Genomic DNA, 23,887 nt, shown 5'->3' on the forward strand with positions numbered 1-23,887 from the left:
TTTGTCCTTCTTGATGGTGTATTAACGACATTTTCAGCTCGTTCATATGAGTATGTGATTTACTTTGTGGAAACAGTAGCAATACAGTTAGCGCAAAGTATGTAGGAAGTGAGAAGGTTGCTTCCGTAAGCAGTATCTAACTCGTATTTGTCTACTAACTTTATAGATTATGCAAGTCCGAGAGCGGAACCTCTCGATCCTTCACTACAAACACCTTTTCCTGAATCCACGTCCATACGAAACATACGATCGACTTATGACGAACGCACGACAGCCACCACCACTGTGACAACGCGAGTTGCAGAGCGGGTGATTGAGAGCAGTGGCATCCAAGAGACTCTTGAGAGTTACTCAGATCGCCGCAGTTTCTGGGAGGACGTCAGCCGTCGTTCGCAGGACACAGATTCGCAAGAGGGGGCATCCCCTCGCTCCAAAGAACAAAAACCACGACGACGCGACAGCCAGGACAGCAAGGACGAGGATGACACCGAGCCTCGATCGGACCCGCCGTCATCTGGCGGCGATGACGGAGCTGACGGCGGCGGCGGCCGGGGACTCGTCAACGTGGCATTTCTGGGAGAACAGGAAGTGGACCGGATCGACAGCAGTCTGCCGCGGGCGCCCAGTCCGTATGAGGTGCCGCGAGAAGATGAGGCTGAAGACGTCTCTGCCGCTGATGTCGCCACTAAGCGCCATCTGTTCGAACAGGAGATTCAGCGTGAGACGCAGGCAGCGCGAAGGCCGTTCATCGCCCGTAGAAGTCGGGATGACTCGAGTCAGGCTACAGATGACGACCAGCAGACGCTTAGCATGGATGAGGCCGTCCCACCTATTGCCGAGAAATACCAGCATGAAGCTGATGCGGTGACGACGACGAGTGATGTCATCGAGTCTCTGGGAACATCTTCCAAATATGAGGCAGCAGAAACAGAAAAGGGCTCCTCAAGGGAGGTTGAAGAAGCTACCCATGCTATCGTTGAAAAGCGAATGCGCACTGACATTGTGATGGAGGAGATGGGTCAAAGTCTGGAAAGTCAGAGCCCGGAGAGAAAGCGGCTTCTTACCCCAGAGGAGGAATTAGCTCGACAGCAGGAACTTGCCGCGTCCGCCGTCGTAGTGTCTGAGTCACAAGCTGCTGACGAAGAAGACCCTGAGGCATATGAAGCTAAAGAGTTTTGCACGGAAGAATACTCTGAAGCGGAGTGTGCTGAGGAGGAGGAGGCCGAACGCAAGATGCTGGCTGAGGATGACGAAGAGCGACAGAAAATACAGGAGGATGAGGTGCGGTCGGAAACGCAGCCGAATATTCTGGATGAGATCGAAACCAAATCGTTCGTTTCAGATACTCAGAATGACATTCTTGATGTTACTGAGGAGCATGCCCCGGAGTCGGAAGTGCTGGACTATCAAGAACCGTCCATACGCGAGCCAGACGAAGAGCAGGGGCATCGTGAACACCGTGTTTCCGAAACCGAACACAAGTACATCTCTGAACATCTGGATCGTATCGATGACGTGGATGATGTTTTGGAAGCTGAGGCAGCCGCAAGTCCGATGGATGATGATGAACTGAGAGGAGTTCATCAGCAAGTTCTTAGAAGTCCCCAACAGGAGCATTACGCTGACGAGCCATCGTCTAGCGCTGACGAATCGCCCAAGTCTCGGGATGTCGACGTTCCGGACGTCACACAGTCGGGACAGCGGATGGACCTGGAGCTTCTGGCTCCGTCTGCTCCTGACTTAGAGTACGTCTCGCCGTCTGAGCCAACGCACTCGCTACCGCAGTCCTACCGACTGCAGAGTGAAGCGTCTGACTCCAGATTCCAGCCTGATTCAGGCTTCCATGGCGATGAGCAGGGTGCCACGGAAGCTGCAAGTGACGATCATGCCGTGATGCTGTCTCCTGAGTGCCGAGAAGCTGCGGAAGATAATGAGGCGGCACCCTCCTCCGGAACATTTGAGTCATATGCTTATAAGCCATCGACTGAACCAGAACATCTCGAGCATGAAGAAGAGCATTATGAACCAGGGCCTATGACTCAAGAGGTGACACACTTGAAGGACGATGATGAGTCAAACTCTCAAAGGATCCTGGTTGAGGAGGAAAAGAAACTGCTTAAAGAGGGAATGGAGCTAATTGGTGAGGAAATTGATCTTTTGGAAGAAACTGAGAAACGGTTGGAAGAAGAGAAGGAACATATTGAAGAGGAAATGGAACACATCTATGAAGAAAGGAGACATGTCGAAGAGGAGAAAAGACATCTCAAAGAAGTGAAAGAACAAATGGACGAGGATAAACAGCACGTCGACCAGGAAAAACTGTTGATGACTGAACAGAAAGAACTGATCAAAGAGGGAATGGAAATGATGGAAGAAGAAATTGGATATATGGAGGAGCAGAAAGAATTGCTTCAAAAAGAGCGCGAATACTTGTTTCACGAAGAGGAGCACGTTCATGAAGAAAAGGAGCGCATAGAAAGACAGAGAGAAACACTGACTCATATGAAGGATGAAATAGAACACGAGAAACTGCACATTGAGGAGGAAAAGATGCACATTGAAGAAGAAAAGGAACATCTCAGAGAAGTGAAAGAGCATCTGGAAGAAGAAAGGAGTCATTTGATGCATGAGCTTGAAGAACGTGACCCGCATCGTGGCAGTGTCGAAGTAGATGCGGCTGCGGCTCGAAAGTCGTTGGATATGACGGTGCGGGTTAGGCCGTTAGATGCGCTGTCACCCGAAACACCGGCGGCAGCTGCCACTCTGCCCTCGCCCATCCACGTATCGACAGAGACGTTCGCCCAGCCTGTTTGGGAGGCGGCGCTGGATCACGCCGAGCAGGAGGACACTGAGATGGTTCACGACATTCCCATTGAACGGCAAACTGTTTTGGAGCGAGAGGAAGAGGTGTCTTCCAGCAGCGTTGGGGACTCGAGCGTGCGAGAGCACACGGATGAAACGGAGGGCTTTGAGGAACAGACAAGAACACAGGCGAATGGTGGAGCTGCTGGCGTGCCTCAGTCAATGTCATTTGAGGATGCCCAGCGACTGGCGGTGGAAATCGTGTCCGACATCAAGAGCCGGCTGTCGGAGCACCCTGAGCTGGTGACTGGCGAGGAGTCGGTGACGGGCACCATGACCGCTGTCGAGCCGGCGCGCCAGGACTCCGACGCACGCCTGCAAGACTCCATGTCGTCCGATAAGGTGACCACAGACTCGTCGGAGCTGTCTCGGCTCTCCGACGAGCAGCCGCCTGTGTTGCTGGGCGATGAACGAAGCCAGCTGGAGTCGGAGGCTGCCGCAGAATGTAAGCAGCCCGACGACAACGTTGAGGGCACTGATGATCTAGAAAGTCTTCCCCGACCGGCCCCAGATTCCGTGTTCACATCAGAGACACACTCCAAAGTGGACGAATACCTACGTCAGCTGACTGAGGAGGGCAGTCATGATGACGAACACTGTACCATGGTGCAGCAAGTGGTAGAACGTAAGGCAGCAGATCTATCTCGGCGACGCCATGTCAACCTAGAAAGCCTCGAGATCACCGATGAGGACCTTCGCGAGAGTGGTAATGACCTCTCGCCGTTGGAAAGTCACATGGAGAGGCTACGTCAAATGTCGGTGGTCGCCCTAGACCAGACTGAATTGGAAGAGCTGCGTGGTGAAAGTGACCTCCCGTCATCCGGGCACGAAGTCACCGAGCTCACTGAGAAGACGTCGGCGGATGGCTCCACCACCGAACGGAGGCAGAGAGTCATCAGCAGTGGGGATTTCGAAGAAGGGGTATCCGGTGAAAGGACTATTTTTACCACCACAGTAGTTCGGTCAGAGGAGGACGACGACATACACGGGAGTGTCACAGGGGAGGCGGCTCATCAAGCAGAGGTGGAGACTCAGACGCAAAGACAAAGTAGACAAGAATCGCTTGAGCCAGATGTCTTTGAGGCTTCGGAAAAGGGTGCTGGTTCAGTTTCTTTTGCTGATGAGCAATCATCGAAATTGGCCACCGAGTTTTACCGAACCACGTCAACGTCCAGAGAATCTGAATCAACTTTTACCAAGTCATTTGACGAACAACAAGAGCTGTTGTCCCGTTCCTCCGAAGAAGCATCTGAATTGATCAGCAAGTCGGCGGATGACACCTTCGAGAAGGGAACAGCAGAGACCGCCGAAAAGCTGCGCACTTCAATCACTCGCTCTTCGGAAGAGAGTTTTAGTAAGTCGACGGAAGAACGATCTGAGAATCTGACTCGTTCCTCGGGGGAAGCATCTGAGGCGATTACTCGTTCAACAGAGGAGACGTTTGAAGCAGCTGTGAAGGCCACCGACGAAGCCACTGAAAAACTCATCAGAACAGCAGGACTTCTCTCTCGCTCGGCTGAAACGCGTCTTGTAGACGAACAATCCGAAACTACCACAAGGTCTTCAAGCGAAACCTCGGAGGCTGTGTCACGATCTACTGAACTGTTTGACATGTCACTGAAGATGTCAGATGGGAAGTCGGAAAAGCATCTCAAAACCTCTGCTGATGTTTCTGAAACGTTTGGGCGCTCTCTAGAGGAAGTTTCCGAAGAGATTAGTCGCTCAACCGAGGAAACGTCGGCCAGATCTACAGATGAAAAATCTGAGAGAATCCATCGAACATCAGCTGATGTATCTGAAGCGTTTGCGAAATCACAGCAAGAGACATCAGAAGCACTCACAAAGTCTGTGGAGGAATCTTGTGATAGTTCATCGGAGGACAAGTCTGAAAAGGTCCGTCGCGTAGCCACAGAGGTGTCCGAGGCGTTCTCAAAGTCTCTGGTGGAAGGATCTGAAAAGACGAGCACCACTTCCGAGGAAATGGTGGAGGTTGTATCCGGGGTCTTGGAGGGTCGGTCAGAAACATTAAATCGGACCTCTACGGAGTCTTCAGAAGTATTAGCCAGGTCATCTTCCGAAACATCTGAGAGCAGGTCGCTGGAGGAGACCTCTGAAAGCTGGCTGTCGTCGGCCGATGCAGCCGCCGGCCTCACGGCGGCCAGTCGGCTGACCGAGCGGACCTTGTCGCGTTCGTCCGACTCCCGCGCCGAGTCTTCACTGGTCTCCAGTCGCGAGTCGGTAGTTACTGTTGTGGATCGTCGACAGTCCTCAGAATCGCCATCTCATCAGAGGCCCTCGTCACCCGAAAAGTTTACCCACACCGGCCCCTCCCAGGAGATGCCGGAGGACAAGGACTTGGCTTTTGAGCCGGTGCCATCGCCGGAGCGAGGTGACGAGACTCCAGCCGTTCCGTCACGTCGTCAGAAAAGCTCAGACGAGGAGCAGTGGCCGCTGCGTTCCACGAGTTTCGAGTCTGGCGTGGTGATGCGGCAGCGCTCGGCCTCCAGTCGCCCGGACAGCGAACTGCGTCGGTCGGCGGCTGACTCGCCGAGTTCTGGTGACAGCAGGTACCAGACGGCTGCCGAAGGGCTATCGGACAGCAGTCGCGCCACCTCCCGTCCGACGAGCTCCGAGGTGGAGCTGCTCGGCGGCACGCACACGGGCACGCCCTCTGAGTACGAGACGGCGCTGTCGGCGACCACCGGCTCGTCGCAGGACTACTACACCGCCAAGACGTCGCTCAGCTGGCCGGGACGGTCGCTGGACTCGTCAGAGAGCAGCGGCCACCTGGCCAGCGTGGAGGTCAGTGAGCCCTCCGAGACGCTGATGACTTCTGCCGTTGAGCTGGACCGCGAGTCGACTCCCACGGGCCACCCGGCCGAGGAAGAAGAGCCCAAGGCGGCTGGGCATGATGAGGACGATGGTGATGATGCGAAGGCGGAAGGAGCAGACCAGTCACAGGAGGAGAGCGGCGAATCCACTCCAGAGGAACAGGAGGAGGCTCGTGCGGAGGCGGAACAATTCGAAGGAGACGACCTATTTGTGGAACCGAACATGAAACGGTCAGCTGAGATGGTGTTCGGGCCGCCAGGTCAGGGCGCTGACGTCATTCAGGGTCATGTGTTCGGGGAAAAGGAACGCGACAATGACCGGGTTGTATCACCGGAGCCAGCCATGGAGTCGGTGAGCGAGCCGGTCGAGCCCACGAAGATCATGCAGGAGTCGATCGACAGCGCGTCGGAGACGAGCCGGCTGACCGGTGCCGAGCAGCCGTCGGCCACTGAGTCGCAGAGAGCGGCCATCAAGGAGACGTGGCGCACAGAGTCGGAGCGCATGGACCTGTCGAGCGCCTCAGAGCAGCTCAGCACCATGACGTGCTCGCTCATGTCCGAGAGCTGCCTGTCGGAGACGCTGTGCCAGGATGAGCCGTCCGGGCCGCCGCCGCTGCCGCTGCCGCGCGACAGGATCCTGGAGCAGGACGACACCGGCTCGCAGCTCTCCGAGACGGACACGGAAGAAGTGGCCGAGCCGCTGCAGCCGTCGCCGCCGCCGCCGGCCGTCGCTCCGCCGGCCGAGCGCGTGCTGCGGAGAGCGCTGTCAGAGTCGGCGACCAGCAGCGCCGTCGGGGAGCGTCTGCGCGCCCAGCTGTTGGAGAAGGGTCTGTCAGAGGAGCGTGCTGAGTGGGAGATCCAGCAGATCATGACGCAGCCCTCCGACCCGAGCATCGCGCCCAGCCTGGAGCGTCCCGACAGCCCCGAGCCGATGGCGGACTACCCGACACGCATGCCGTCCGAGACGCCGGTGACGCCGGAGTTTTCGCCCGAGTGTCGCCCCAGCCCGCAGCCGGCCGCGGCGCCGACCATCTCGGTCACGGAGGCTCCCGAGTCCGCAGCGCAGGAGGAGGCGGAGGCCTCGCCGCAGCAGGTGTCGCCCCCGTCGGACAAGTCGCCGACCTCCTCTGAGAAATCGTCATCTGACGAAGGACGTGAATATGTGCTGGATGAGCAGCCGGAGTTTGCTCCCGCGATTCCTACACGCGTTCATGAGACGATCCCCGAAGAAGAGGAGGACAGCGGGGATAGTAATGGACGGAAAGGTGATTCGGTGGCGTCCAGTGTCGGTGCCGTCGCTCCGCCCGCCCCCACGGACCTCTCGCCGGATGAGTTTATCCTTGTGGAGGGCGGTGGACGACTGGACTCGATCGTGTCGCCGCCGCCCACCGTGACGCCTCTGTCCCGTGTCCGCTACTTTCCCGAGGAGGTGCAGAAGATCACCGAGGACACGGTGTCTCCCACTGATGAAGATATCGACGTCAGCGAGCAAAAACGCTGGGCCGAGCAGCAGTTTGAGAGTTCGCGCGGTGCTACCGGCACTGACTACCAGGCGGAAGAGCTGTTCACCAAACATCTAGAGGACATCATTGAAGAAGAGCGAGAAGAGGTGCTGAGTAACCGAGAGCTGGAGCGGCTGAAGGAGTCGCTGAGCTCCACGCCCGAGCTGGAGATGGTCGCGCGGGGACGACTCGTGTCTCGCAGCGGTGAGAGCGATGACGTTTCACTGAGCTCGCTCCAAGAGTTCGAGCGCCTTGAACTGCTGATGGCCCAGCGCGGGTCGCAGGACTCGCTCGGGTCTTCAACCAACAACAACAGTGGCAGTGGCAGCGGTAGCGGCAGCGGAAACGGAGTCGCCCGCCGAAACGGCAGTCCCCGAGCCGGCAGCTCCCAGGGAGATGATGTTTCCGTCAACTCGCTGCAGGAGTTTGAAGGTCTCGAGCGTCAGTGTCAGCTGGCTCAGCAGATCGAAGCCCGCGCCGAGCAGGCTGAGCGCCTACTATCCGAAATTGAGGAGGGTCACGAGAGCCAGATGTCGGAGAGTGACAGCTGCGAGACCGTCTCTCGTGCCAGCGAGCGGGCTGCCGAGCGCGACGACCAGCTGTTCGAGATCGACGAGATCATCCGCCAGGCGCAGAGCAATGTCGAGCGTCTACACGCCGAGGACGAGCTCATGTCCGACAGCCTGCGCCTGGAGGACATTGTCGACATGACCGAGTCGAGCCTGGTGGTGGACACGCCGCCCGGAGAGCGCGAGGACGACTCGCCGGCCTCGCAGCAGCGCGCCGGCGAGCCGGTCGACTCGCCGCTCCGCCGGCGCCTCCTGAGCGAGGCGGCCGGCGCCGGAGCGTCCGGCAGCGCTGACTCGTTGGAGCGCGCCCCGCGCCCCGGCGCCATATCAGCCGACTCGATAGAGGCTGCCAGAGTGATGACTGACTCGATCGAGGAGCAGCGGCAAATGACCGACTCGATCGAGGAGCAGAGGCAAATGACTGACTCTATTGAAGAGCAGCGCCAGATGACTGACTCGATTGAAGAGCAGCGCCGGATGACCGACTCGGCGGAGGGCCGCCCGGAGGACCGGCCCGCCGCCGAGGCCGAGCCGGACGCGCCGCCGCAGCAGATGACGGACTCCCTGGAGTTGTCCTCGGCAGCCGGCGGGCCGTGGTCGGACCCGGCGGGCGCCGCGGCCGCGCTGCCCGGGGACGTACCCAGCGGCTCAGCCGCCGCCCGCGACGCGCTACTCTGCTCGTTCGACTCGGTGTCGAGCTCGCAGGCGACCAACGCCACCTACCAGTGTGAGTCCGACTCACTGATGTCCTCCAGCATGGCCTCCACCATGTCGGCCACCATCATGGGCTCCAACGAGACGCTGGGCCCGGAGGCGGACCTGGAGGGAGCCGCTGCCGGCCCGTCGGTCAGCTCGCGCACCTTCCAGACGCCGGGCCGCGTCTCTGAGGGCGAGTGGTCCACGGACGAGCCGGGCTTTGACCGCGTCCGCTACCGGTCCGTGCAGATGCCCGGAGAGGGCCGGCAGACGACCTTCAGCGGGTCCGGCGCCGCCGCCGCCGCCCAGGCGTTCGCGCTGGAAATGCAGCCCGGCGAGGACCTGGTCGAGAGCCAGGTCACTGACGAGCACGGCAATGTGCACGTGCAGCGCGTGCTGCGCCGGCGGGTGGTGGTGGAAGCGGGCGCGCAGCCGGTGCCGGCCGAGCAGCTGGAGGCGCTGCTGGCCGGTGCCGACCCCGGACCAATGGAGGAGACCGAGGAGGTGGAGGACGACGGACACGGCCACGTGCGCCGCCTGGTGGTGCGCCGGCAGTGTGTGACGGTGACGCGGACCGGGGGACAGACGGCCGCCGGGGGCCCGACCACCCAGCAGACCACCGTGACCTTCTCCTCCCCTCCGGCCCCCTCGCCTCCGCCCTCCGCGCCGCGGCGCGCCGCTCACATGGACACAGAGGACAGTTCGCGGGGGACAGGTACAGACAGAGGCCGAGCTGAATGTTGTCTCTCGCTCGCTCTCTCTCATTCTCTTTCCCTCTTCTCAGCCCCCCACACGAATGCTCCGTTTAGCGCTCTCGGTTGCCGATAGGAGTTCTCAGTTTGGATGGCTTTCGATGTGCCCCCCTCCCGGCTGCTGTTGCGTTCGTTTCTCTCTCGGCGGCCCGTTCACGCGGACTCAGAGCCATCGCAGTTCAGTTGTCTTCGTTCTCATTCCGTCCCGGCACACGGCACCAAACTGCCAGCGTGCCCCTGTCCGTAATGCTGTGCCTGCACCAAATTTATCTGTTTTTCGCTAGCGATGCCCTGACAGCGGTTTCCAAACCTAAGTCTGGGCTAACAAAATTCCTCAGTCACTTTTAGCTGAGCGAAGACAAAGTTTGGGAACCGCTGAAAGCGGCAGTTTATCTCTTTTCTTTGCCACGTAAAGGTTTTCTCTCTGAAATCAGCATGACTGCCAATTTATGTTATTTAGCTTCTGAACGCATGCACATTTTATGTAAACTGTCTATGGTTGTGGTCCAATATAAAACGACCATGCTAGACAGTTGATATCTCTTTCTACTAAAGCCATAAATACGTTTATATATAAATATAAATAAAAGTTTCGAAGTAAATCAGTCGAAATATTATAGTTTGTTCAATAAATCAATCAGCTCCGTAAACCTAACGCTTTCAGTATGCAGAGTGTAGTTAGTCGGGCGGCTAGTCGCTGTCCGAGACGGGCTGGCGGGCTGTGCCGCCTCACATACCGAGCCTCCCGGTGGTGGAGCCCCGCGCTTACAGGGGCTGCGGGCCTAACGCACCCCCCCCCCCAGCCCCCAGTCTGCAGCAGCGGTCTGTGTCCCCCCCCCCCCCCGCCAGCCTACGATATCAGCTGACCCCGCCCCCGGCGCCGAGGGCTGGTTTTTCCACGGGCGTAGGAACGTCATGAAAAGTGGGTGGGCTACCCTGTCAAGGGGCCTCCTTTTCCAGGGGGCCTCCTATTTTCAGGGGCCTCCAACTTTTGCCTCGTCCTGCTGGCTGCTTTCAAGTATGACCTCCAAATCAAGCTTCTGAGATCGGGCAGATGTACCCAGGGGCGTAACCGCTTAAGCGAACAGTGCGGAAAGTCCGCACCATTTTTAAAACTTATTCCCCCTCCGATTTTTTTAAAGAATCTATTTGCCGCAAACGGCGCATGACCCCTGAAAACCCTTACACAAATGTCTTCCTCGTTTCCCAGGTGCCCTTATTAGCTTCATAGGCGCCCTCTTTGGCATACCTATAAGCGCCCTATGTATAGTCATCAGAGACATCCCTATATGTCCCACAGTTGTCGCATACAATGTGCGCTTATCATAGGCATCTCTCTTTTATGGACACTTGAAGGCGCCTCTCTTTGCCATGCCGGCGCCCCTGTTCCTTATGAATGCACCCCCATGGCATTGATCAATTGCAGTCTTGCAGACCTCTATTGCATGTGGACGCCCATATATGTAGGCCTCAGAGGCACCCCTCTTTCGCATTGAGGCGCCCCTAGCTTAGGGCTTCATAGGCGCCCCTCTATTGCACGTAGGTGCCCTACTGTCTCAGAACCGCTCCCCTTTGGCATGCAGACGCCCATCTTTCGACGGAGGAGCCGCTGTGGTTCTTAGAGACGGCATGTTGCTCCCAGACGCAGATGGGGCTCTCGGAGTCCACAGTGTGGGACCTTCAGTCGCTGATGGGTGCCCGCCAGATGTGGACCCTTGGAGACGCCGGTATGGGGCCCTCAGAAATGCCGGTATGTGGCCCTTAGAGACACCGGTGTGGAACTCTCAGATACTTCAGTGTGAAGCCCGTACAATTGCTGGTGTGGAGCTATGAATGCGCTGGCTTAAATCCCTCAGAGGCCGGTACATGGACATCAGAGCTCAGTGAGAGCCTGTGTGGTGCCTTCAGTGGCCTTGTGGAGCCGTTAGACATCAACATGGTGCTCTCAGGAGCCGGTGAGTCCTCAGAGTCACCGGTGTGTGGCTTTCAGAGCTCCGAGATACTGGTGTGGGGCCCTCAGAGGTGTCGGTGTGGGTCCTTCAGATGTACCTATAGAGCCTTGAGATGCACAGGTGTGGTGGCCCACAGAGGCGCCGGTGTGGGGCCCCCAGAGCCACCGATATAGGGCCCTAAGAGACACTAGTATGACCCTCAAAGGCGCCGCTGTGTGGCGCTCATAAACACTGGTGTGGAGCCATCACAGGCGGGTGGAGTCGTTAGAGGCCGGAAAGGGCCCTTAGATGCCTACAAGGAGCCTTCAGAAGCCGGCGTGGCACCCTTATGGGGATGAGCGTGTCTACTCACGAGCCCTTGAGGTGCTCTCATGAGCTCTGTGGGGCCCTACCGAGCCGAAATATGGCCACGGCCAGTTGCCGCCGCATGGCTCTTCGGACTATCATTCTCAGGGGCCTCATCTGCCTAATTTAAATAGAAGGGCCTCTCAGACAATCAGTCTCATGGGCCTCCTCTGGCTAGTATAAATAGAAGGGCCTCAGACCATCAATCCTAGGGGCCTCTTCTGGTAAGTATAAATAGAAGAGCCCCTCAGACCATTACCCTTTTATTTATACTGTCCACAGGAGCCCCTCCTGTGGACAGTATAAATAAAAGGGCCTCTCAGACCATCAGTCTCGGGGGCCTCCCTAGAAAAGTGTAAATGTGGATAGAGGGCCCCAGCTCAGTTTCATTAGGAGTGGAGCTCTCTGACTATCAGTCTCAGGGGCCTCTTGTGGCCAGTATGAATATAAGAGCCTCTCAGACCATCGGTCTCAGGGGCCTCTTCTGACTAGTTTGGATAGAGGGCCCTCCCAGACCACCGGTTTCAGGGGCCTCCAGTGACCAGTTATATGAACAGAAGGGCTTCACAAGTCACAGCCATCAGCCTCGGGGGCCTCTTCTGACTGGTGTGAATATGAGGGCCTCTCATACCATCAGTCTCAGGGGACTCTTCTGACTGGTGCCGGATTGAGGGACCGCCCAGACCGAAAGTTTTGGGTGTTTCCTGTGGCCAGTATGAATAGAAGGGCCTCTCAGTCCATCAGTCTCATGGGCCGCTTCTGCCTGGTGTGATTATAAGAGCCTCTCAGGTCATCAGTCTCAGGGGCCTCCTCTGACTGCAGACTACAGTGTAGATGGATAGGCCTCCCAGACCATCAGCCTCAGGGGCCTCTTCTGACTATTGAGGATAGAGGGGCCTCCTCTGACTAGTGAGGGTAGGGGGCCTCGGCTAGACCGCCAGTGTCAGGGGCCTATTCTGACTAGTGTGGATGGAGGGGCCTCCCAGACCACCAGTCTCAGACCTCTGACTAGTGTGGATAGAGGGATAGAGGGGCCTCCCAGACCGCCAGTGTCAGGGGCCTCCCCAGACCAGTGTGGATATTGGGGCCTCCTCAGATCCACTAGGGCCTCTCAGGCCATCAGTCTCAGGGGCTTCGACTGACAAGTATGAACAGAGGGCCTCCTTGGATCCATCACGGCCCCTTGGAGTCCGTGCGTGGGGATTCGTGGAACTTATTTTTACCGAGTTTGTTTATTCTGGAAGGTGACGACGTCCTCTCAAATCGAAACGAGGGGCCTCGAGTAAAAAGTGGGTGGGCCAAAACACATGGTTGGCCCCCCCACCTCGAAAAGTAGGTGGGCACTTGCCCACCTGGCCCCCCCTGTTCCTACGCCTATGGGTTTTTCGTTGCTTGCTAGGCCACGCCCACCTCCCCAGGCCGCCCCCTTAGTGCAGGCAGTGTGACGGACAAAATCCGCCGGCGAACGGCCAGGGACTTGGAACGGTGCCTGAGGGGAACGCTGGAGAGCGCGCTGAAAACTGCTGTTGGACTCCAACAGCGGGTTTTCTGTCGCGAATATCTCGCTGCGTTTCTACTCATGGCACTGTTGCAACATCCTGAAGCTTTGAGGTCGGTTTTGCCCGCCGCCTGCCGCGCTTTTTCTAGTTGCACCGCTAATACACTAACTGGCGTTTTTTCTTTTCTTTCTGCTTCTTTTAGCGGAGCCTCGGCAGGGTACTGAGCGAGGTGAGAGCCAGAGAAAGACGCGAGAGGGAGAGGGCCCGAGCACAGGCAGAGCCCGGCGGCGAGCCACGTGACCGGCGACGGCGGCGGCGGCGGCGGCGCGGCGGGCGACTTCTTCGGGCGGCTCTCGGCCCCCTCCCGGCTACCTCCCCCCCGCGACTGCCTCCTGCTGTCCGCTGATTCCGCACCCAGCCAGCTCAGCTGACCCCAGGCTGCTCCCGGCTGCCCCCCCCCCCTCCCGGCTGCCTCCTGCTGTCCGCTGATTCCGCACCCAGCCAGCTCAGCTGACCCCAGGCTGCTCCCGGCTGACCCCGACTGCCCCCCCCCCGTCCCCGCTACCTGCAGTGACCCTGCTCCGCCTGGGTCACCGTAGACTGGTGTCAGCTACACACAGACCCACACACACGCACGGTTGTAATGGTAACTTTTATTTGGTCTTTGTTTTAAAAACAAAAACAGTCGTTTTCCCTTGTGTATTCTTTCAATCGTTTTCCCAGGTAACAACCACGATCCATTACATTACACAATGCAATGATTCACATTTCGCTGTTTCGGCTATTTACTCAAGAATATTTATTTATGAAGTGATCACGCTGATCTGCTCACAATGCTTAGCTCGCTATGAGACGCATGTCGATGCATATCGATTCACCCACGGATCACGCTTATACCTATCGATACGCAATCAGTGGCTCATTGATCGAACATCCATTACCTAAATGCATTTATTCGGATGTCAGTTAAGTCCTATGGTTTTATTTATCAAAAAGGTTCATACAACGATACACGAGTCAGCTATTGATAAAAAATCGCAAGGTCCAAAAGCACATCCAAAGTATCGATAGGTGATATGCTGTCAAGCCTACGCCGGTGGTACAGCTATCTTCCGACACTTTCAAAACAGGCTGCCTCAATCGATACAGTGCTCGATGATTCGCAGACATACAGCGCGGTTCGCCTGGGGCCCGTGAGTCACCGGGGCGGGCGTCAGCAGCGCGCCTCCGGTCGTATTGACCACGCGCCAACACACGTGTACTTTGGCAATTAGGACTTTTGTGTCTGGAGGTTGTTAAAATCCTGACGTCACAGCATACCAAATTTAGCAAATGGTCATATTTTGCAGGAATGTGATGTTTTTTAATTTTTATTGACGAAATTGATTGAGACAACATAGCTCACCTTTGTTTATTTAGTTCTGTAACTTTTTCATAGAAGCTCTCACTCCTTCATGTGGGTAGCAAAGTACACTTGCGCGCAGCGTATATAGGTAGGTACTGATTTTGTTCACAAGGCTAAAGGGCGGAGAATTCCTTTTTAAAATTGTCAATGTGATAATATAAATATATCATTTTCAATTGCTTGTTCCCGTTTTATGAAGAAAAAAATTCCGACCGGGACATTGTAACAGTTTTGGACATTCTAACATATCTAAATTAGCGAGTTATTATTGGTTTTGACTCGTTTTGAGTTAATTTTTTCACACGTTATGTTAAATATAACAATATCAAACAATTTCAGAATCTTCTATTAACTGGTGATTTGAATACCGACTAGTTTTTCATCTGAATTTCAATTGTTTGTAGTGGACTCAAGAAAGTCAAATATTCCTGATTGTCGTTCTTTTGGACTGCATTGTTTGACATTCAGTTATTTACATTGCCGTATCGACGGTTGTCAGAAAAATTTCCGACCAGTGTTTCACTCATAGGCGGCGGAACGGGGGTGGCACCGGGGCCCCGTGCCCCCCTTTGATTTTGGCATTTTAACATTAGCCCTATGGGCGTTGCATGGAAAGAATGGGACCAAAAGTCGGCATTGCCCCCCCCCCCCCCCCTAATTGAAGGTGTTCCGCCGCTACTGGTTTCACTGCTTAGTAAATAATTTTCGACTTATTTCGTATTTTTGTTCTAGAAATGAAAACATGAATCAAAATGTTGGCACTCGAAATTATAACGCAGCAGTGGACGTTTGTGTGAAATAAAGATTGATCACCCACACACATACACACACAGTTCAACGTTTTAAGATCACATCACAGTTGTCCCATGACATTACTGACAGCTTTTTCGCTAGTTCACTATTATCCCGAGCTGCTCGAACTTATGCCCTACTCCACACATCACCACACGACACCCCACCGTACCGCACCCTCCCCTTCCGGCTCCCCACCGTACGGCACCCTCACCCCGCCCGGCTCCCCACCGTACTGCATCCTCCCCGCCCGGCTCCCCACCGCACTGCACCTCCCCGGCCGGCTCCCCACCGTACGGCACCCTCCCCGGCCGGCGAGCGGCAGGCGACTGGACTGGCTGCCGCCGCCGCCGCCGCGGCTGACTCCTACCCCTCCGCCCTGCCCCACTTTTTGCCACACCCCAGTCCGGACCGGACCGATAGTGGCCACGTCACACCAGTCAGTCTCTGCGGTACTAACGGCCAAAGCACGGCATTTAGCCGACGTCTGGTGTTTGCTATTGTGTAGCTTTGGTGTTAAGACAAACATAACATTCAGTCTCCTAGATGTTAAATCACAACTTCCAATCGTCTCAGTTGCCGCGAAAATTCCTTGCATTGAATGCCGTTTTAGTACCACCCGGACTGTGTGGCCACTATCGCGCCGAGATGGATATGGGCTAGTCTCCGCCCACCTCCATCCTGCCCTGTCTGGCCGACGACCAATGGGAGCCGCCGCCGCTGGTCACGTGACTTCTGCCGCCGACTCAGCCGCCCCCCCCCCTCCCTGCTGGGGGTGGGGGACAGGAAATCGATGTATGTATATGGGCGATGGCCGATGGGAAGAACCGGGGACCAACACCGGTCTCAGGCCGGCGTAAACAGCGGCCGACTTACATGACACGGCCCGTGTTATCACTGCACGCTTCCAGTAAAAACATCCACTGCTGAGGGATGTTTTTACTGGAAGTTTGTAGAAAAAAGTTTTGGGAGGGATGAGGAATTAAATGGTAGGTAATAGGAGAACGATAATTCTGTAGTTAAAAGGACACCTTGGCATTTAATGTGGCATGCCTGTTTATCTGTCGACTTATGAGTTAATTCCAACAGCATTTTTAATTTATCAGCACATTTGGCTGCTTGCATTATGCCTAGTTAAACCATGAAGTTATTCCTGCATGCATGTAGTTATTTTTCGGGTGGATTCTTTGACGGTAACATATAAACAAAGAAGCTGTTGTGGGATCAGCCATTGCCCCTGCAGCGGTGAGCGCGCAGCCACTGCGGCCGCCCGTCTCCACTGAACTCGTGTGAGCTGTGGCGCTGGTATGAGCTGCTCTCAGCGACCGTGAGACGCTCCCCGCCCGGGCGGCTCAGAGCCGCCATAAGGCGCTGATTGGCGGCTGGCGGGTGGGAAATTGGACCGTAATGACGGGTAATCGACCGGCAGGCCGGCGGTGACGTCACAGTCGGCCCACAGCCGACTCAGTGGGGGGGGGGGGGGGGCGGCTCTCGCGCCTCATAAGGACTGGCGGATCTATATTTTAGCGTATCTGATAGGGGCAAAGCTACTCAAGAGGACCTTTTGTTGTTAACATATGACTAAATAGATACCTAATTTATGTGGACGGTTTCCTAAAAGTTCCTTTTCCCTCTCCCAGAAAAAAAATCGTTGCTGAGTTTGTTTAAAGATACGCAGCCACTTACCGAAACCTTATGACCGTTATTGCCTGCAGTTCATCCTAAACATCATATTGCAACTTATCTAAGGTTTCGCATGTTAACATCGACTAAAATTATACGTAGCTTTATGTATTGCCTTTGGCTACATTAGGCGAGTATGCACAAAAACTGTCCATTAGCAAAAAAAGTACGGTAAATATAATCTGATTGACAATTTTTATTTTGTTGGTGATTCATTTTTTTTTTTTTTTGCTGAGTAAAATACCTATGGACTAGAATAGATTTATACAATTGGGTAGCACCACCAATAGGCTAGAGGGTTTCATATAGTGCAAAAAAAAAACATTGTCTTTATTGTCTGTCGCCCAAGTCACCCACCCTCTCCTTCCCTCTCCCCTGTCCCTCTCTCCCTCTGCCTCCGTTGGCCGCCATTGTGGGTCGTTGTCGCCACCTCAGACGGGCGGTGCGCCACGGTATTGATCCAAATAGCTGACGCGCCCCCAGCGGTGGGGGGGGGGAGCGGTGCCCCGGATATTGCTCCTGCCTGCAGTCGAGATGTCAGCCTTGACTCCGGCACAGCTAGAGGTGCTAACTCTACATACCTTTATGATCGGATCAGTGGCCAGCTAGTCCGAACGCTGAAAAAGAAAAAGAAAATGTTTTGCTAATGAAAAGTGGGCACTTAAAACGACATTGAAATATATTTCCTATCGGTTACCTACATCTTACCTATGTTATATCTCTACCTATATAGGTATATAGAGAAGCATGACTAAGCAACGCACTATTTACATAGTTCTTGGCTAGCTGGTCGAATGGATCCGTATATGGCTCTCGGTATCTCGTGTGTAGGTAGACTGGTGGATAATGTCAATGTTCTGAGCCCCGCCTCCAGCCCCGTGTACCCTTTACCCTCGCCGTCCGCCGTCTGCCGCTCGATGCAGGCGGTACTGACGGCGTCCCTTACCTTGCACATCAGCCCCTACCTCTGCCGTGCACTGTGAATGGATGGATGGATGGATGAGTGTCGTGATTGTCCGCTAGTCTAGTGGCGTGTCGTGTACGAGTCCTTCGCTGTCCGATGTGGAGCTTTTTGAACGTAATGTATCTGCTCTTTGCTCGGGATTAGGACGCTTCCTTCTGCAGCTTACGCTTTCTTTGGGCTTTGAAAGCTTCTCTTTCACGTTTATCCGCAAACCTTCGCCATCTCATAAGGCTTTGATTGATGCACCTATAAAATTCTTGATTTTCTCACGGGCTTTTTGTTTTTATCTTTATTTCATCTGTTTTTATTCACTTAACCATAAAGTCACCGACTCACCACAGATGCTTTTATTTGTCTAATTTTCTTTTACAATCGTCTTATGCTCGACGGCAGCCTTGCTGTAGCATTTTGGTCCGTCTTTGCTCGAATAGAAACCAATGTCTGCTTGCCTGTCCGTACTAACGCGCACGCGCCGGTCAGTTTCATACAGGAATGCGTAGTAGGTAAACCAACTGTTCGATCACTGAAACAGCATTTGTTGAGACTGGCAAAATGCCTATTTGCGTGTGAGCAGGACTGAAGCTTCTAGTGGCGTTATAATGTAATTACTTACACTTTTGCTGATACTTTGCGCCGTATCGCTGCAAACGCTCTATAAGAAAGCTCCCGGACGGCAGCATTCCCGTGGCGTCATCTCTGCATTCAAAATGACAGCAGTTTGGGTTGAAACACCAGAAGCTACAGAAATGCTCATTGAAATCAGTGGTTTTCCTCTAAATTTTGCCGTCAATCAGCATCGTTCTGTATTTTTTTGTTTACTGATCGCAGTTTCCTGTATGAGACTGGCCCAGTTAACACCTGTCACGCCGGCGGCGCTGCCATCTACTGGCCGCTGGTTCACACTGCGTTTCGCCCTTTTTCCCGCCAGGTGGCCGCCCAGGTCTGAGCCTGCTGACCGTGCTCCGTGCATGTCTGTTGGCTGTGTTAGCCGTCGGTCTAGCATTTATGCTCAGCAGCACCGCGTTGCATGCCAATTTGCCGATGCCACGAACGTATGGTAATGCTGTTAAGGCTCAGTTTCCCGAGGCAGGGTGGCGGCTGCAGTGGTACTCGATCTTCTGGCGTTGGTGGCTGCGGTGACTGTTTTGATGGTGATGGTGTTGGCGAATGTGGTGACGGCTGTGACGGCGTTGGTGTTGATTTGTGACGGTTGCCACGTTTGGGTTTGTTTGTAGTGTTTGTTTCTCGTTACCTCCGACAGATGTGTACCTACCGTTAACTTGTCCAATTCGTCTTTATGCCCGATACCTCAGTTTCCTCACCGCCCTGACATCCTGGCTCACGTGGCTCCAGTGTGACCCTCCCTCGGCTGGTGGTGTTTCAGCCCGGGCCGCGGTTGCAGCGGCGAGCCCCGCCCCTGACCCGACCCGCGCTCCGCCCTCCCGCTCCCGCATCCCCCGGCTGGTGGCCAGGCCGCCGACTGCCCCGGACAATGTCCCGTGTTCGGCGGTGTGTACGGCTGCTGATGGAGCGGACAGACCGCTGTCGGTCCGTCCCCGGCCGCCGAGGACCCTCCCGTCCCGCCCCCGGTCCCGTCCCGCCCGCCTCCCGCCGCCCGCCGTCCCGGCTCCCCGGCCCCCGCGGCGGTGTGTTTCGCGGGGCCGTCCACAGATGGCAGCGCGGTCGGCAGCCCCGGTCAGTGGTCTCTGGAGCGGGTGTACAGGACGGGGACGGACCCCCTGGACGGTTCCAGCCGGTTCCGACCTGTGGGGCTCTGCTCTGATGGTGCTCACCTGCCCCTGTCCTCGGTGCCCTCCGTTCTTTTGCGGTCCTTCTCGGTCCTCCTTGTCAAAACGGCGCTGCCTTTCATCATTTCCGTAGCGGTGGCTGGGTAAATGACGTCAGCCCAGTCTGTTTTTGGTATTATTTTAACTCGTATTCATATCACGGTCTAAATAAATATATAGGTACTGCTTGTTGTTCCCCTTGGAGTAATATTGCGTCTGTCTAAATTGCTTATGTCTTTCGCGTCAACCCTACATCCTATCCCGGCTTGACCGTCTTAGTCGCTTATTCATCCCGTGTTCTTGAACGCTGCTCACCAATAAGAAGACATTGAAAACGGCTAAATTTATGACTTAGTTATGATAAACTGCCCGCATCAAAAGAGAGCAGAACCGATGTAAACCTCTCATACCTAGTCCCTCCTGAATCTCTGCCTGTTTCACCTCGGGTCCAGATGTACCGACCTTTCCACCCAATTACCGGCCTCTGTACCGGTCTCTGCTCTCCTCGGGTCCCTGTCTGTGCATGACGTCATTGCTGACGTCACCGGTGCTGCTGTGCTGTCTCGGTCCGCAGTGTGCCGTTATGGAGGTCACTGTAGCCCGTGCTGTCCGTGTGGGGTTCGATTTGGGATTGTGTGGATCGGTTCTCATTGTGACCAAGTCGTTTCGGGTGTTTTGGATTTGTGTTCTGGTGCATTCTCTTCGATGACTGTTTGGATGACCTTAGTTTAGTGACTTTGTGGTGTTTGATTGACGATTGTTGATTTTGTTGGCATGTAGTGCATTTTCAGGTGTTTGGTAGTGTTTCTGTGCGATCGTTTTGTGGTCGATCTTACCACAGCTGTGAGTGGTGCGGCATGCAATGATGGTGCATGCAGCTAACCCCCGCGCCACGAGCCCTGAGAGACGGGCGCCACTAACACAACTCTTCGCTTTGCGCCGCGTGGCTAACACTACGTGTCCGGGGTCCATGGGCGAACCAAGAGGCCGCTCAATGGCCGGGAAGGCGGCCGTTCGGTTTTGAGAAAGAAAGATAAATTAGTTGTTTTCGGCACAAGCCAGGTCTTACCGTTGCGTTACGGTCTTCTCATCAGTTAACGGCTCTTGCCGCATCAAAAGAATGCCTTCCCGTGCTCACTGAGCCCTTATGTAGAATTATATGGGATAATTTACGTTCAACTTTTTCTTTGCTTTACGATTGCAGTTTTCAGTTCCATCGGTCAATTTGTTTTCATTTAAATTCATATTTATTTCGTAAGGGTCAGTAATTCTTCATTTGCATTTTGCTCCCATTGAAGTTTACTATGAATTGATTAAGTTGTTCAATAATAAAGTATGATATAAAAATCACACCCTGCAGCTGATCTATGTGCGCTGGTTGTGCCGGTTCCCGCCGTCCCCATAGCACCCCGTGTGCCGCCCCACGGCAGGGTGTTAACCCACTGTGCGCTGTGTCCTCAGGCGACCCAGCGGAGTCACCAGCAATGTTTTCAGAGCTCGTCGAGGGCACCTCAGGCCAGGGACCCACACTCAGAAGGTGAGACACCACCCCCCACCCCCACCAGAGGCCTAATTGTGACCTGACGGAGCGATAAGAGAGGTTGTTAAATGCGCGTATTGCCTCGCAGATCTCGCATATTTGTGTTATCTCTCAGTGTTCCTTCAGACTCTTTTCGGTCTCATGTGCGCATGTGTCTCGTGTAGTTAAATCGCTATATCTGATCTGAATTTAACTCCATCTTTCTGACGCTGTATCTACATGTATCTGACCCTCCTGCCATGACTTTGTCCGTCCCTCCGTGTCTGTCTGCCCTTCCATGTGTGTCTCTGATGTTAGTCGACTGCTAATCGCGTGCCTCTCCGTGTGTCGGCAGAATGGTCCGCACGGAGACCCGCACTCAGACGACCTTTGACGACGAGGGACGGCCGGTGACGCGCACCGTCACTGAGCGCATCACCACCGACGCCGATGGCACCGAGTCGCGAGAGATAGTCGAGACCGAGGACTGAGCGCCGCGCGCCGCCACCGCCACCTGGCGGCGACCGGCGGCCGCGACCGAACTGCCACCTGGCGGCGACCGGCGGCCGCGACTGGCCTGCCACCTGGCGGTGACCGGCGGCCGCGATAGAGAACAGTGACCCAATCGCCAGTACTGATGCGGAGCACGGACTCGACTTTTACCGATACTAGTTTGATTGATGCGCGGCAGACGGAGAGAAAGCGAGTGTGCCGTGCGAACGGGAGTGGGGCGGGGCGCCGCGCGCGCCACCTGCCGCCGCCACCACGAACTGGAGCCTGCGGCGGCCGCCGCCAGAGCCGCCGCAGCGCGCGCGCGTATTCACCGAGGACGAGGGAGGCCTGCCCACCTGTGGAGCGCGCTTGTGTTGGCGCCGCGCCGCGCCGCTGTGTTTGTGTATGGGCCGTTGTTGCGTTGGGGAGAGCCGGTCGGCGCCGCCGCGCCGCCCCGAGCCACATCCGGAGTGCAAATTGCCCCTTGCACACCGCGGAGCGACGCGCCCGGCGGCGCCGGCCCGCTCAGCCCCGGGCTTTGCTTGGGATCGGGGCTTCTAGACTACCCACCAAGCACTGCCGTTGTTGCCGATCAAAACTGCAGTACGATCATCCTCTTTTCCGCCCGCGCGCGCCAGCTATATGCGATTGTCTCTCCCCTACTCTATTTGTCCGAATGCTACATTGTCTAGTCAAGGGTAGCCCGACGAATGCTTGGTGAAAATGACGCGCGAACTTGAAATCCGGTGGTCCCCTTGTTATTTTTCATATGGATTGCGGTTGAAACGGTGGTGGATATGCGTGGACGCTAAATTGGCCTTTCTGTACCGTGTACGCAATGTGCTCTGCTGGCCAGAATGGCGTGCGCCGGCCACGCAACCTGCTTTGGGCTTTGAGTACGTGTCTGAGTTGTTACATTGCACGCGGGCGCCGGTGACGTCACTGTCCGGCGCCAGTGTAGATATACCTACCGGTGTGAGTGGTGCGCGGCCAGGGCCACCCGTGGCGCCGAGCGAACAGATGGCGGCAGCTGCGACGGCCGGCCGGTGCAGGGGTGGCCGGCCCGCCTCACAGGGCCCGAGACAGGGCGGCCACCCCGCCGGCGGCCGGCTGCCTGGGGTGTCTCCGGAGCGTGCGTATTATGCCAATAAAATAATAAAAAATAGTGTGCGTCTGACGGGGACGGGGTGGCGAAACGAATAGAAACGAGAGGCGGAATGAAGCGCCACACACACACGCAATGGAGACCTGGCCAAAGTGGAAACGGGAAACACACACACGTTCAGTTCAATGAAAAACAATATCAAATTCCTATCTGTATTCAATGTAAACGCGTTTCGATTATTTCTTTATCTTTCTAGTTGAGCTTTATTTGCAATTGAGTCTACAGTGCAGGGATATTTCTATCTCGCACTCCTCTGGGGTGCAAAGATAAGAATTTGTTATCTTTGCAGCCCTCTGAGATGCAAAAATAAAGTCTCGAGGGTTCATAGCCAAAAATCAAGCGTTCAAGTGATGATGCGTCAATAACCGAACTATTTTATGAAACTTATGAATTAAAAACAAACTGCTCTAAATTTGTTTTGCATAGATGAATATATTTAAATATAATATTTAATTGAGTACCTAAGAATAAACCTCAACATAGAAAGATATAGGATTCTTCATGGCTCACTCGTGGAAGATCGGGTATCTTTTCCTCTCGTGTTACATAAAAACCTCGCTCCTGCGTCGCTCGGTTTTTCAGTAACCCGAGAAAAGATATAGAGGATTCAGGATTCTTCATGGCTCCGAGTGGAAGATCGGATATCTTTTCCGCGCGTGTTAAGGACATGTATCATGTATCATGTATTACAACAATCACGAATGCCGGTTGGCCCTGGTGATGTTAAATCTGGTTCACACATCATGCACACATCAGTATCGCACATACACACAAGTACATACACACAAGTACATACCTACTCACATTACTACTGATTTTAGATTGATTCATTCTGCATTACTCATGAGCAATTTCAATTACAATCAATCACGTTTACGCCGAATTTACATGTGTTTGAACGTTTTTCCGAAAATCTTCCACAGATTCGGCTTCCATCATGCTGGGCAAAAGTTGGTTCCACTCTCTTATGGTTTTTGGGAAAAACGAGTTATGGTACTGAAGTAATCTCGACGGAAGTCTCTATCTTTTTAGGGTGATCACTCCGTGATATATAGCTAGGTTCACATATAAT

At 54.9% G+C, this 23,887-nt stretch overlaps 1 protein-coding gene across 1 annotated transcript; it reads left to right on the top strand.

Moving 5' to 3' along the window:
• The first annotated feature begins 131 nt into the window (after positions 1 to 131).
• On the top strand, positions 132 to 22,815 carry LOC122373474 (nucleoprotein TPR-like). Its single transcript, XM_043351575.1, has 4 exons — positions 132 to 9,175; positions 13,211 to 13,237; positions 21,101 to 21,176; positions 21,514 to 22,815. Exons 1-4 carry the CDS (start codon positions 811 to 813, stop codon positions 21,647 to 21,649), a joined length of 8,604 nt encoding a protein of 2,867 aa, XP_043207510.1. The 5' UTR covers positions 132 to 810; the 3' UTR covers positions 21,650 to 22,815.
• The last annotated feature ends 1,072 nt before the right edge of the window (positions 22,816 to 23,887 follow it).

The sequence above is a fragment of the Amphibalanus amphitrite genome, unplaced genomic scaffold (assembly GCF_019059575.1).
Source record: "Amphibalanus amphitrite isolate SeventyFive unplaced genomic scaffold, NRLGWU_Aamphi_draft 001501F_arrow, whole genome shotgun sequence".
NCBI lineage: Eukaryota > Metazoa > Arthropoda > Thecostraca > Balanomorpha > Balanidae > Amphibalanus > Amphibalanus amphitrite.